General features: G+C 38.2%; 2 protein-coding genes across 3 annotated transcripts in view; one reads left to right on the forward strand and one right to left on the reverse strand.

Moving 5' to 3' along the window:
- LOC122439451 (GPI ethanolamine phosphate transferase 2-like) overlaps positions 1-12671 on the forward strand; it is a 55701-nt gene that overhangs the window by 11618 nt on the left and 31412 nt on the right. The gene's annotated exons all lie outside the window — the stretch shown is intronic.
- On the reverse strand, positions 5239-7610 carry LOC122441021 (E3 ubiquitin-protein ligase TRIM69-like). Its single transcript, XM_043467650.1, has 2 exons — positions 7606-7610; positions 5239-5921 (listed from the first exon to the last, which is right to left on the reverse strand). Exons 1-2 carry the CDS (start codon positions 7608-7610, stop codon positions 5294-5296), a joined length of 633 nt encoding a protein of 210 aa, XP_043323585.1. The 3' UTR covers positions 5239-5293.

The raw sequence follows: 12671 nt of genomic DNA on the forward strand, positions 1-12671 counted from the left end.
CAGCTGTCCAGCCCAGGCACACCGGGCCCCTCATTCAGCACAGGCCTGCACGAGACCCCTGCCACCTCGAGGCCTTTAGGACATGCAGGCCGTCAGCTTACAGCTGTTTGCACGCTGGACTCTCTGATACTTTTCAGTACCGTTGGCTCTGCTGACCCCTGGTCCTGGGACTATCCACCTGTTTGGGTCCCCTCCACCTCTCGCTCTGCTGTCCAGTCCTCTTGGCCGGCTCAACAACCTTGCCCTAGCCTTTTTTCTGGACTGCCTCAGTTTGATTCTGCATTTACTCCTGAGATGATCGCATGCTCTTCCATGGTTTTAAATGCCATGAATGGGCTCACACCTGTTGGATTTATCCTCCAGCTGTGCCTCTTTCTCAACCGCCAAACTGTCAGCCCCACTGCCTACTGACGTCCTCTTGGATCGCCCACAGGTAGAGCAAATGAGACGACACCTGCAGTCGGCCCTCCCTGTATCCCTGTCAACAGATGGTGCCATTCACACAGTTCTTCAGGTTGGAAACCTGGGCATCTCCCTGCTCCTCACCTGTGCCAGACTGTCCCAGGCTCCCATACATACCACCTTTCAGAAGCTGAACCTCGGATAAAGTGAAAACTCCACGTGAGGCTTCTTGCCTCCCTCACGGCCTTGTCTGGAGGCACATCCCCATTGCTCATCATATCCCGGCCTCTCCAACACGTCCTCCAGGTGTTAAGCTCTTCCTCACATGCCCTGACCCGTCCTCCTCAGCCCCTCAGCCTGCTCATACGCTCAACATGTATACTTGTTACTTTCTAGCTGGTTGACTAATTAAGCACTTAAATATAAAAGGCAAAACTTTAAAATATGTAGAATAAAACACAGGAGACTGTCTCTGACCTGTGAGAAGAATTTTTTTTAAATGACACAAAAGTATTAAGCTGTCAGAGAAAGTATTTGCAGTGCAGACAACCAACAGGATTGGTATCCAGAACATATAAGTAATCTTATGAATCAATGAGAGACAATCTTATGCAAAAATTGGGCAAACATTTATATAGGCATTTCACAGAAGAGGAAACTTAAATGGATAATAAACTTTTCAAAAGATGCTCAACCACAGTGGTAATTAGGGAAATGCAAGCTAAAACCATGAGATACCATTATGTATCCACCTTACATATGTACCCTCCTGCTAATAAAAATGACAAGTGAAAGTGAAAGTCGCTCAGTCATGTCCAGCTCTTTTCGACCCAGAGTTCCCCAGGCCAGAATACTGGAGTGGGTAGCCTTTCCCTTCTCCAGGGGATCTTCCCAACCAAGTGATGGAACCCAGGTCTCCCGCATTACAGGCGGATTCTTTACCAGCTGAGCCACAAGGGAAGCCCTAGATTAACGGGGACTCCTACTGATAGTGGCAGTGTAAATTGGCACAGTCGATTTGACTAACTATTGAGCGTTACTTACTTGAAGATGTGCATGCCCTATGTGCCGCTGCTTATTAGGTATGAAGTGAAGTGAAGTCGCTCAGTCGTGTCCAACTCTTTGCGACCCCATGGACTGTAGCCTACCAGGCTCCTCCGTTCATGGGATTTTCCAGGCAAGGGTACTGGAGTGGGTTGCCATTTCCTTCTCCAGGGAATCATCCCGACCCAGGAATCGAACCCAGGTCTCCCGGGTTATTAGGTATAAACCTAGACAAATTCTTGCTCCCATTTACTGGTACACATATCCAATAATGTGTATGGCAGCATTGTTGCTAATAAGGGTAGCAACAGAGATAATTTTAAAAATAAATCAACTAAAAACAACTACTTACTTATTAACAGTAGTTTGGATATTTAAATTGTTTAATTTTCATACACTGGAATACAACAAAAGTTTGAATTTAAAAAAGCTAAGGAAGACATGCAGCATGATTCCATTTATTTAAAGTTCAAAGAACAGGCATAATGAAACTATACTTTCTAGGAATACATACATGGGAAAACTAAACATACATGTAGAATGGGAAAACTAAACAATACATTTGTTGGAAAAATGTATTTATGAATTATTTACAAACAGAAAAAAACAGACACTAAACATAGAATAGTGATTAACTCAGGGCTGGGAGAGAAACATAGGGGCCTTCAAAGGTTTTCAATACTGTTGTATTTCCAAAGCTAGATAGTGAATTAATGAGTGGAATTTTTTGTATTATTCTCCAAACTGTACATTGCATTAGATATACTCTTCAGAATGTATTTTACAAGGCATTTTCCTTTTGAGGTTCTCACCTCAGTGAATCCCAACACACTGACTGGAGCCTCTTTATCCTCTACTTCATTTTTTGGATATTATCAGCCTCATCTCCTGTGGCATGAGAGAAAACAGTATATAAGCTAGCCCCAGTCATGCTTCCTAGTGAAGGCTATTCTGAGTCTGGACTTCCCAGGTGGCACCAGTGGTAAAACCCACCTGCCAGTGCAGGAGACATAAGATATGCTGGTTTGATCCTTGGGTCAGGAAGAGCCCATGGAGGAGGAAATGGCAACCACTCCAGTATTCTTGCCTGGGTAATCCCTTGGACAGAGCAGCCTGGCAGGTTATAGTCCATGGGGGTCACAAAAGAGTTGGACACAACTGAAATGATTTGGCACGCATGCATTCAGAGTCTGTTTCTAGCAGGGCAATCCTATATTGGTGTTTTATAATTCATACTCCTTAAAAAATTCCTACTTTTAATTGTAACCTGAGTTCTCAGTAACTGGATTCAAATTACTCAATATAGAATAACCAATTATCTGGGAAAACTGTGGGAAATTTTGTGTCATCTGTGTTAAGACAAATACTGTAAAGCTGAAGTAGCATATCTGAAAAAGTATTAAAGGTTGATTCCTACAGATAGTGGAAAATATGTATACATCTGTGGCCTGTTGTAATTCCCCTGGTGATCTGAATGAAACATTCACTGTTTTCTTTCCCTCTTTTAAAAACACTTTACTGTGGTATAATATACTTCTCATAAAAATTGCCCATTATGTATACAGCTCACTTATTTATAGTATGGGCTTCTCTGATGGCTCAGCAGGTAAAGAATCTGCCTGCAATGCAGGAAATGTAGGTTTGCTCCCGGATGTCAGGAAGATTCCCTGGAGAAGGAAACGGCTACCCACTTCAGTATTCTTGCCTGGAGAATTCAGAGGAGCCTGGCAGGGTACAGTCCATGGGGTTGTAAAGAGTCAGACAGGATTGAGCAACTAACACTATTTATAGTACATTTGTGTGGCTATGCAACCATTACCACAAAACATTCATTTTTAAAAATACATTGTCCAAGTCTAGATTAGAATTTACATTCATTCCTACTTATCTTTCCTTTTGTCCAACTTAATCACGTCTTTTTTTTCCTTTGAACTTTCTCCTCCTCTGCTGGTGAATATTGACCTCCCCTTTCTCTGAACTCTGTAGCACTTGTCTGTCCCAAAGGACAGACTTTACATGTCAATTATCTAGAACTTTGCCTGTATATGACTTAACTAGACCCTCATTTTTCCCCCAAATCCTTTGTCATATTACTTGAGGGTTTTTGTTTTTTTTTTAACCATAGTGCCTAAAATCCCACCATTAGAAATATTTACTTATTTATATGGACTGTATATTAGCTAGTAAGTAGTATTGTGTTAATGTTAAGTTTTCTGAATTTGATAATTTAGTACTGTGATTATGTAAGAGAATATCTTGGTTCTTAGAAGATACTTGCAGATGTATTTAGGAATAAGAATCTTAATGCCTGCAACTTATTCTAAAGTAGCTGAGCAAAAATGACATTAGTAATAATTATAGACACACACAAAATTATATGGGGTGGATGTCAGGAAGAGAGACTTAAGAAAATATGGCAAAATGTTAATGATTGGTAATGTAGGTGGAGAGTATATGGGAGTTTATCATACAAATATGCAATTTTTCTCTATGTTTAAAGTTTTTTTAAAAGATTTTAAAAAGAGAGAAATCATGTTCCTTTAGTTCAGTGGTTCTCTGCCCTGGACACATTAGTAAGCTTTTAGAAACTACAAATGCCTGGGCCCCAACTGCTAGAGATTCTTATTTAATTGGTCTTAAATGGGGTCCAGGCACCTGAATTTCTTTTAAGTCCTCCTAGGTGAACCTTTTTTTTTTTTCTTTTTTATACTTTTATATCCTTCAAAACATCTAGCAAGGTTCCAGGTACAGAATAGGTCTTTATTACATTCCAGTTTAAATGAATTCATTTAAAAAACAAAAAACAAAAAAACATTTCTTAAATGTAGCCATAACATGTCATGGCTGTTTGCCCTGTGGTGTGGGTCCCCTTCCCTGTGACAGATAGGATGGGGGCTTTTACCTTGCCAAGAGAGCTGTGCTGATTGTAATTTTAGAAGGCCGTGCTGCAGATCCTAGGCACTGCTCCCTTGCCCTCCATCCCTCCCCAAAAAACTGTCAGAGAATGAAGCCCAGTTAGATGGGACTTCTGTGGAAAGGAGACAGGGATGGTGCCTCAAGGGTACTGCTGAGGTTAGTAATGCTTAGAAAGAAGGAACAAGCTAGAGAATTAATATATTGGAGTGTACAAGATGAAATACACTGCTGTTTAAATTATAGGCAGGAAAAAAAATTATAGGCAGGAATGTTTACAAGGACATAGTCTAAAGTAAATGGATATACTTAAATATATTTGAATACAGAAAAACAAGTGTTCCACAGATAGGTAAACCAAGAAAAAGAAACTGAGAAAGAGTCAGAGATTTGCTGGACTAAAAAAGTATCTGGAGAGAATTCAAGACCAGATTATAAACTGGCCCAGTCCATCTTATTTTTTAAGTCTCAGGAACAGTTTTCCTTTAATTAAAGTAACAGTTTCCAGGAAATAAATGTTTTGTAAAGTTTACATAAGAGCATAATTAAATAGGAAGAAGAGTGCACATCTGAAAATAATCTGTTAAGAGTCATTATGTTGGAGAATAAGGACCTCATGATAGAATTTGTGATCATGTTTGAAAAGGGTTCCCGAACATCACAAACTCAAGTTGCATTTTGCTCTGGTAAAAAAGGATGATGAGCATGCTCATGAAAGTGGCTCCTGTGTCATAGTAGACCCCAGAGAATTAGAATAACATCTCAAAAAGCTCCAATGAAATCCATTTAGAATACTGAGAATGGAATTCAATTTGTGAATCCTCTTTTCATTTTCCAGAGTGCCCCATACATTGGGAAGAGAAACCAGTGAGACTGGTAAACTATTTCAATACCTCTTTAATAACTCTATGAATTTACACAATAGTATGACAGATTACTGTGGATGTAAGATATGCAGTGGTTCTTTATTCTCTCCACCATCATTAAGGCAAGGGCAGAAGTAGGGGTAAAGTTTCTCCATGAACGTGCTACTGAAGGTGTAAATGTGGGTCATAGTTTTAGCATTGTAGAAGGACACTTGTCCTCCCTCATAATCTAGATATATGCCCACCTTGTTGAGGTTGTTACTCAGTTTCAGACTGCAAGAAGGAAAATCCAGAGCCTTTAGATCAGTTTGGTTCCTTAGTCTTAAAAGCCAGAATCCTTGCTCAGGAGTTAGAGGACAGCTGCCCTTCCGAAGGATGGATTCTCTGACAACTCCAACTGTCCATTTTGTCTTCTTTGCTACTTCTACTTCCCAGTACCACTTTCCAGATGTGAAGCCTTTTGAGCCCAGCACAGCCACACTTGAGTCAAACCTCTCTGGATCATCAGGCATTACCTGCTTAATGTCACCATGCCACACACTGGTTCGGTTTTTGGAGAGCACTAGATTTGGGTGAGCAGTTTTAGGGTCCAGAGTTAATGGAGATAGGCCTAGTAAGAAAATAAGAGAAAGCAGGGCGTGGGGAAAAAGGGATGAATGCAGGTTCCCATAGACAGTATTTATGTGCTTTATTTCCCTATGCCATATATGCCTAGATGGGCAGATAATAACCTAAATACTATATATATATATAATATATATATTATATATATATATTGTTTTGATATCCATGTAGCTACATTCTAGACATTTTTTATATTTGTGGTAAAAAATCAGACTTTACTCTGAAGCAATTTATACTCTAATAAAAATTACAGATAATATAAATCTGTACTAATACATATAAGAAAATAACAAATGCTGAAAGGATAAAGATTCGGTAAGTGTGCCCAAAAAAAGATTTCTAAGGCAATAAGTATTTTAGTTTTATTTAATAAGTATTTAGTATTTAATAAGTATTTAGTTATGCAACATGTATGAAATGTATCAGGATGCTTTGGGTAAACAATGGCAAAAACAGAATGAGTTAAAAACAGTAGCTTGCATGATAGAGAAGATAAGGGCTTGCCTGTTAGGAGCAGGTGAGACTGAACTAACTGATACAGAATTTAGAGGACAGTGGTAGAAGTTTGCATTTGGTTTAATAGACACTGGAACTTTTGAGGTCTGGAATGGTTAATGCCACTGATGATCCAACTGTGATTCACAGACTGTATAATTGCCAGTCTGGGACAGGATGGTAGAGAAATTAAGAGTAAGCTCTTAGAAACTGTCATAGAAATCTGACAGAGTAATTTTATATCAATCAATTTAGTTAAAAAACTGAGCTTGCACTTTGTAATTTTTTTAACTCCATTTTTTCAAATAACATTTATATTCTACAAACATCAGTTTTTAAAATTGGTCCTTCATCACAGGTAATTTGACAAGTGGTTTAGACAGATCAATGGACAGCAGTATAAAAAAGGAATTTCTAAATGAAGAGAGGTTGGAAGCATATTAGCAAGAAGGTGACACAAATTCTAAGTGTGAGATAATTGAGCCTTGGCACAAAATTTGATAAAGGAAACCCAAAAACTGTTCAAATCATAGACAAAGATACAAATATGCATTTGTATTTGTAACACATTTGTTGTTAATGGATTTATTTATCCTTGGAAGCAAGAACAATCCAACCTCGCTCTCTCTTCTCAGAAAAGCTTGAGTCTTTTCCATCATCCCAGAGACTTTTTCTTTCTAACAAAGAGACTTTGAAGAATCCTGAAGATTTTCCACATAGGCCAAATCTTCTCACTGTCACAGATTGATCCTCATTCATGTAGGGTTGTTATTTTTTCAGATGTGAGGACTGTAATTTCTTTGGAGGTATCATAAAGAATTCCTGCTAACCTTTTTAGAACCCCAGTCTGCTCTCATCACCAAGCCTCTGACATCTCCAGCTAGCTTAGCCTGCCCTCGCTTTGAGGATTCCTAGGAGTCAGCTTTGCATCCCAGCTTTTCTTCTTATGCCATATTCAATCCAACAGTAAGTTCTGTCAGCTCCACTTTCAGAATATATTCTGAGCCTACTCAGAATATATAGACATAACTTCCACAGATACCAGTGTCTTGGAACTACTGCAGTAGCTTTTTAACTGTTCTGTTTCCACTCTTGCCTGTCTGCAGCCTATTCTGCCAATAACAAGAATGAGATCATCTAGTTCTCCAACTCAAAATACTCTTATGCTTCCCATCATCCAAGGTAAAATCCAGAGTCATTATTGAAGAGACAAGACCTGCATGATTTACCCACTTCTCTGACCTCATCTCCCACCTCTTACCACATCCCTCCCCCAATTCAGTTTGGTCCAACCACCCTTACCTTTTGGCTGTTCTTTGAACATACTAAGTTCATTCCTACTGCAGGGACTTTACACTTTCTATTCCTGTCCCTGGACATTCTTTCCCCACATTGTTTACTCCTTCACATCATTCATATCTTTATTCATGCAAGTTCAATAGAATGTTATTGATAGAATCTAGCTAGGTTAGAAGTATTTACTGTAAAATTCTTTAAACTTTTCAGTATGTTTAGAAATGTCTACAATAAAACACACGGAGAACCTGCTCAAAGAGATTTTCTTTGAGCATTCTATCTAAAGTAGCATGTTCATCCATGTATCATGGTTTATATTCTTATCCTGCTTTCTTTTCTCTCATAAATTATTATTTGTTGAGTGTGTCATGCTTTGTTTTCTTCAAAATAGTTATCAGTATGTGAAATTACTTAATTGTCTCTTCCACTAGAGTGTAATCTCTGGAAAAGCAGGGACTTTGTTTTGTTTCCTCATCTATCTTCAAAATTTGAAACTGTTCCTAGGTATTCAAGTAACTATTTGTTAAACAATTAAATGAACTGCAGTTAGAGTTCCATATGAATCTTTGACACCAACTAATTTCACCATGCCTCGTATTCCTGTTATCCTTTGCATAAATACCCAGATTGTAGATCTCTCTAATGATTTAATGTCTACTGTACTTTTATCCTCATTATTCTGTTCTTTACTTCCTCTGCCTTCAGCTGTTCCTCCAGCTGTTCCCACCCAACCATTTCCACTCTGCCCTTTGGATCTACCTCCCCGTTTAACTCTCATACATCTTCAGTTTACAGAATTCTCTTATCACCTCGTTAATTTAACGTAATCCAGACTGATTCTTCCAAAAAAAAAAAAAAAAAGCTAACTGAAAAACAGTTTCCAGAAGTTCAAGAGACTGTTCATTTTCTAAATTCAGATGCTGGAAATCAGATAGTCACCACCATCACTTCCAGACCTGTGCTCTGTTCCTCAATCTCATGTTAAAAAATCATTCTTCATTTGAGGCTCTTGTCATTCCTTTTCACATTTCTCTCCTGTCTCTATTTAATGCTATCATCTACAAACTTTTCTTGGTTATACCCCCTGCATTTTGGGTTGGCCTTACTTTCCTACGTCAAATCTAGCCCATCATTTTGAGGGATTTTACTGTCTTTTGGATATAGCTGCCCTTCTCTTCTTGCATGTCTGTGACTTTATTGCTAATGACTTTTGACTCCTTTACATTTAAGCTGCCCATATCAATGACTATATTCTGAAACTTGTAGTCATCAGGAACTGTTCGTTCTCTAAAATCTTCAATTCAGGTATGCCGTACTCTTTATTTTTTGAGCTTTCTCACTCCCATCTCTCCCTACAACCATTACTTGACTTCATTAATGTCTCTAGACTCCCCATATTTCTCTTTATTATCCTAATCTCTTTGCTTCCTGGCTTAAAATTCTTCCCTAAACAGTTTAGCATTGATAGCTTTGTTGCCAATAACCTCAACACTTTTGTCCTCTTATGTTTCTGTTTCTGTAGCATCTGCCATGCAGCTCTCCAACCTTGGATCTATTCAGCTATTCAAATTCACATCCCAGTTCCTCACCATTGCAGGATGAAAATCACAAAATTATGCATACAGATACTGCTACAAATTGATTATTTCTACCCTATGCTTGGCCATCAGCACTGCCCCAAACTCTTATATTTCCTAAATCAAAGCCTCTCCACTTCCTCACAACAGCAATTTCAAACCTTCAACTCCTCCTCAAATTACTGTTCCACCACTTCGCTCCTCAATTCCAGGCAGAAGGCTTCATCTCCTCTTTCACAGAGAAACTACAGTACATTTTATAAATGAATAGATGAAGAGATGAATCCCTCAATTCTTCTTACTCATACTGCAAACCCTGTCTCACAAAATTGTTTGCTTCTACGGTCTTTATCTCCTCTCCAGTTTTGGAGAAAGCTATGTAAAGTCAGTACATCTCTCTTCTGTAGCTCTCACTCTTCCCAACATTCACCAATTATTCCCTTTTTTATGCTATTGATTTCTGCCCTTCCACAGGCTGCTTCCAGTCAGTATGTTTTTAAAAGTCCTCTTTTGTCTTTGCTTCCACATATACACCTTCCCTTCTTATTGAAACTTCTCAAATGAGTGATCTATTCACTTCATTACTGCCTCATTCCAAATTGTTCCTGAACCCTATACAATATATAATAACTTATACTCATTCCACTCTTTTGAAATCACCCCTGTCAAAGCCACCAATTATTAAAAGCATCTCTTTTCCAGTTATTTTCTGAATTGATCTTTGCATTTGGTATGAGTGATCTTTCCCTTCTCCTTGACACTCTGTTTGCTTTAGATTCCATGGGGACTTTATTTCCTGTTTTTTCTCTTATTTCTCTTGCCAGATAATTCCTCAGTCCCTTCTGAGGCTTAATTGACCTTCATCTGTTGTTATTCTGTATAACATGCTCTCTCCTTGACTGTATGCTCCCATTTTCCTTAGGTAATCTCATTTATCAATAGCTCAGCTACCCCCACTCAATACTATTTGTTCCAGCTCTGGCCTCTCTCCTAAGCTCCAGTTAGAATAATTATCCATTTGAATATATTCATTTAATTGTTCTATAGGTCAACACAATATGGCCAAAATTGAACTCATCAGCACCCTCCAAAATCTGCATCTGCTGTGTTTTCATCCTTGACATCACCTTTCTCTATCCCTTACCACTAATTACTGTCCTGTATATTTCAGCTCTCAGAATTCTGTCTCTGCAATCTATTCTTTATGTTCCATTACCATGCCTCTGGCTTACATCTTAATAATTTTTCACCTAGAAGGTTGCAGCAGACTCTAACTTGGTCTTCAAGACTCTCCTGGGGAGCAGAAACTATGTCTTTTATTTCTGTATCCTTGGAGCCCAACTTAATGCTCAGCATGTAGTAGGCCCTCTCTGAGTATGTCAAATGAAGGAATGAACTTTGGTGATATTTTATTGATACACACAAAACTAAAGAAAATATATTAAAATATTTTAAGATAGAAACAATTCCCTGCACTGAAATACATGAATGGCCATATTGTCCATGGTTGCTTTCTCACTACAGTGGCATAGTTAAATAGTTTTGACAAGACCAAACAACCCCCAAAACCTAAAATATATACTGTCTAACTCTTTATAGAAAAAGTATGAGCCCCTGTCTTAAAGCAACAGCCTCATTTACAAGGCCAGAAAGAAGAAAATAAGAATCTGCCGAATAAGAATAAGCAAAGGCCTAGAAATAAGAAGTATAAAGTATATGTTACCAAGGTTTGACCATAGTTACATTATTATTAAAATAGTCATATATTAAATAAGTCCCATTTGATTTTCTTAAATGTAAAATTATACCGAAAGTAAGGGGAAAGTCAGTTTGTGCTTTAAATGATGCTAGAAGTGAAGTTTGGGGGCAAAGGGTACAAGAAGAAAAACACTGCGTTCTCAGAGCTAGAACTTTCAGGGCAGAGTAACAGAGGAGGGAGCTGCACAGAGAGGTCAAAACGTCCACAGAGGGGTTCCCTCCAGGCTGGGACTGAGCATCGCCCCGTGACTGCAGGGAGACTCATTAAACCTAGAGAGCGAATCTCCAGAAAGCAGAGCTCACACAAGACTGGGAATAGTTCTCAATCCTGCCAGTCAGAATGGAAGAATGTTATAACGCAGAACATCAGACAGAGTACTCAGAAGGGTAATATCTTAGAAAATTGGCAGAGTTAGCCCCAGATTAAACGCTTCTCTTGAAACATACTAACAAAGCTTAAAGGCTCAACAAAGCTTAAAGTGTCAAAAGGAGCAAAGTTATTTCAAATAACTTCAGTAAATGCCAAAGTTAAATCAATAGAGCTTAGAGGATTACAACAAAATTAGCAAATAGCAATGTAAAACTGATCATGTTTGACAGCCAGAAGAGACAAGTTGCATAACTACCCATTCCTTAAGTGTGAGCTGCACATAGTAAGTTGCTTCCTAAGTATACAGTATGGAAATGAGAGGGGAAATAACCTACACTACCTCAGCCAGGTGATTAAAGCCAGCATCAACAGTCATAGACTATGCCGACAGAATGTATGCCTGATATGATGAAAATGACACTTTAACTCCATGGTCTCCCTCGCAGTAACTCACAACCCTACCATTATTGTGAGAAAAACATCAGACAGATTGCACTAATGTGGCATCCTACAACATACAGAACCAGCAGTCCTCAAAACTGTCAAAATCATCAAAAAACAAGAAAAGCCTGAGAAATTGTCACAGCCAAGAAGAGCTTAAAGAAACATGACAACTCAATGTAATGTTGCACCTTCAATGGGATCATGGAATGGAAAAATGAAATTAAGTAAAAAACTAAGGAAATTCAAATAAACTATTGATTTTAGCTACTAGTAATGTATTTGTAATGGTTCATTAATTGTAAATAATGTATCACACTAAATATAAGATAATATAAACTAGGGATGAGGTATATGAAAGCTATCTGCTATATTTTCAATTATTCTGTAAATCTAAAAGTATTCTAAAAAATAAAGTTTATTAAGAAGAAAAAATATATATCAGCCATGCAAAGCGGCAGGAAAATATAATCCACACAGTCAGGAGAAAACTCACACAATAAAAACATGTTAGAAATTACAACAGTGGTGGTATTAGCAGACAAAGACATTAAAACAGATATTATAAATATCTCTCATTAGCCTGAGAATGTAGATGAAGAGTGAACGTGGTAAAGAGAGAAACTGATGCTATAAAAAGATGCAAATTTTTGAAGAAATGTAACTGAAATGAAAAACATCCTAAACAGGATTAACAGAAGATTAGACAGTGCAGATGAAAAGATGAGAGACCTTGAATAGCAATAGCAACTATTCAAAATGAAACACAGAAAAAAGGCTTAAAAAATGAGAAGTGAGACAATTTTAAGTGGTCTAATGTGATTGAAGGCAGAAGGAGAAGAGGGTGACAGAATATGAGACGGTTGGATGGCATCACCGAGGCAG

The sequence above is a fragment of the Cervus canadensis genome, chromosome 4, assembly GCF_019320065.1.
Source record: "Cervus canadensis isolate Bull #8, Minnesota chromosome 4, ASM1932006v1, whole genome shotgun sequence".
NCBI lineage: Eukaryota > Metazoa > Chordata > Mammalia > Artiodactyla > Cervidae > Cervus > Cervus canadensis.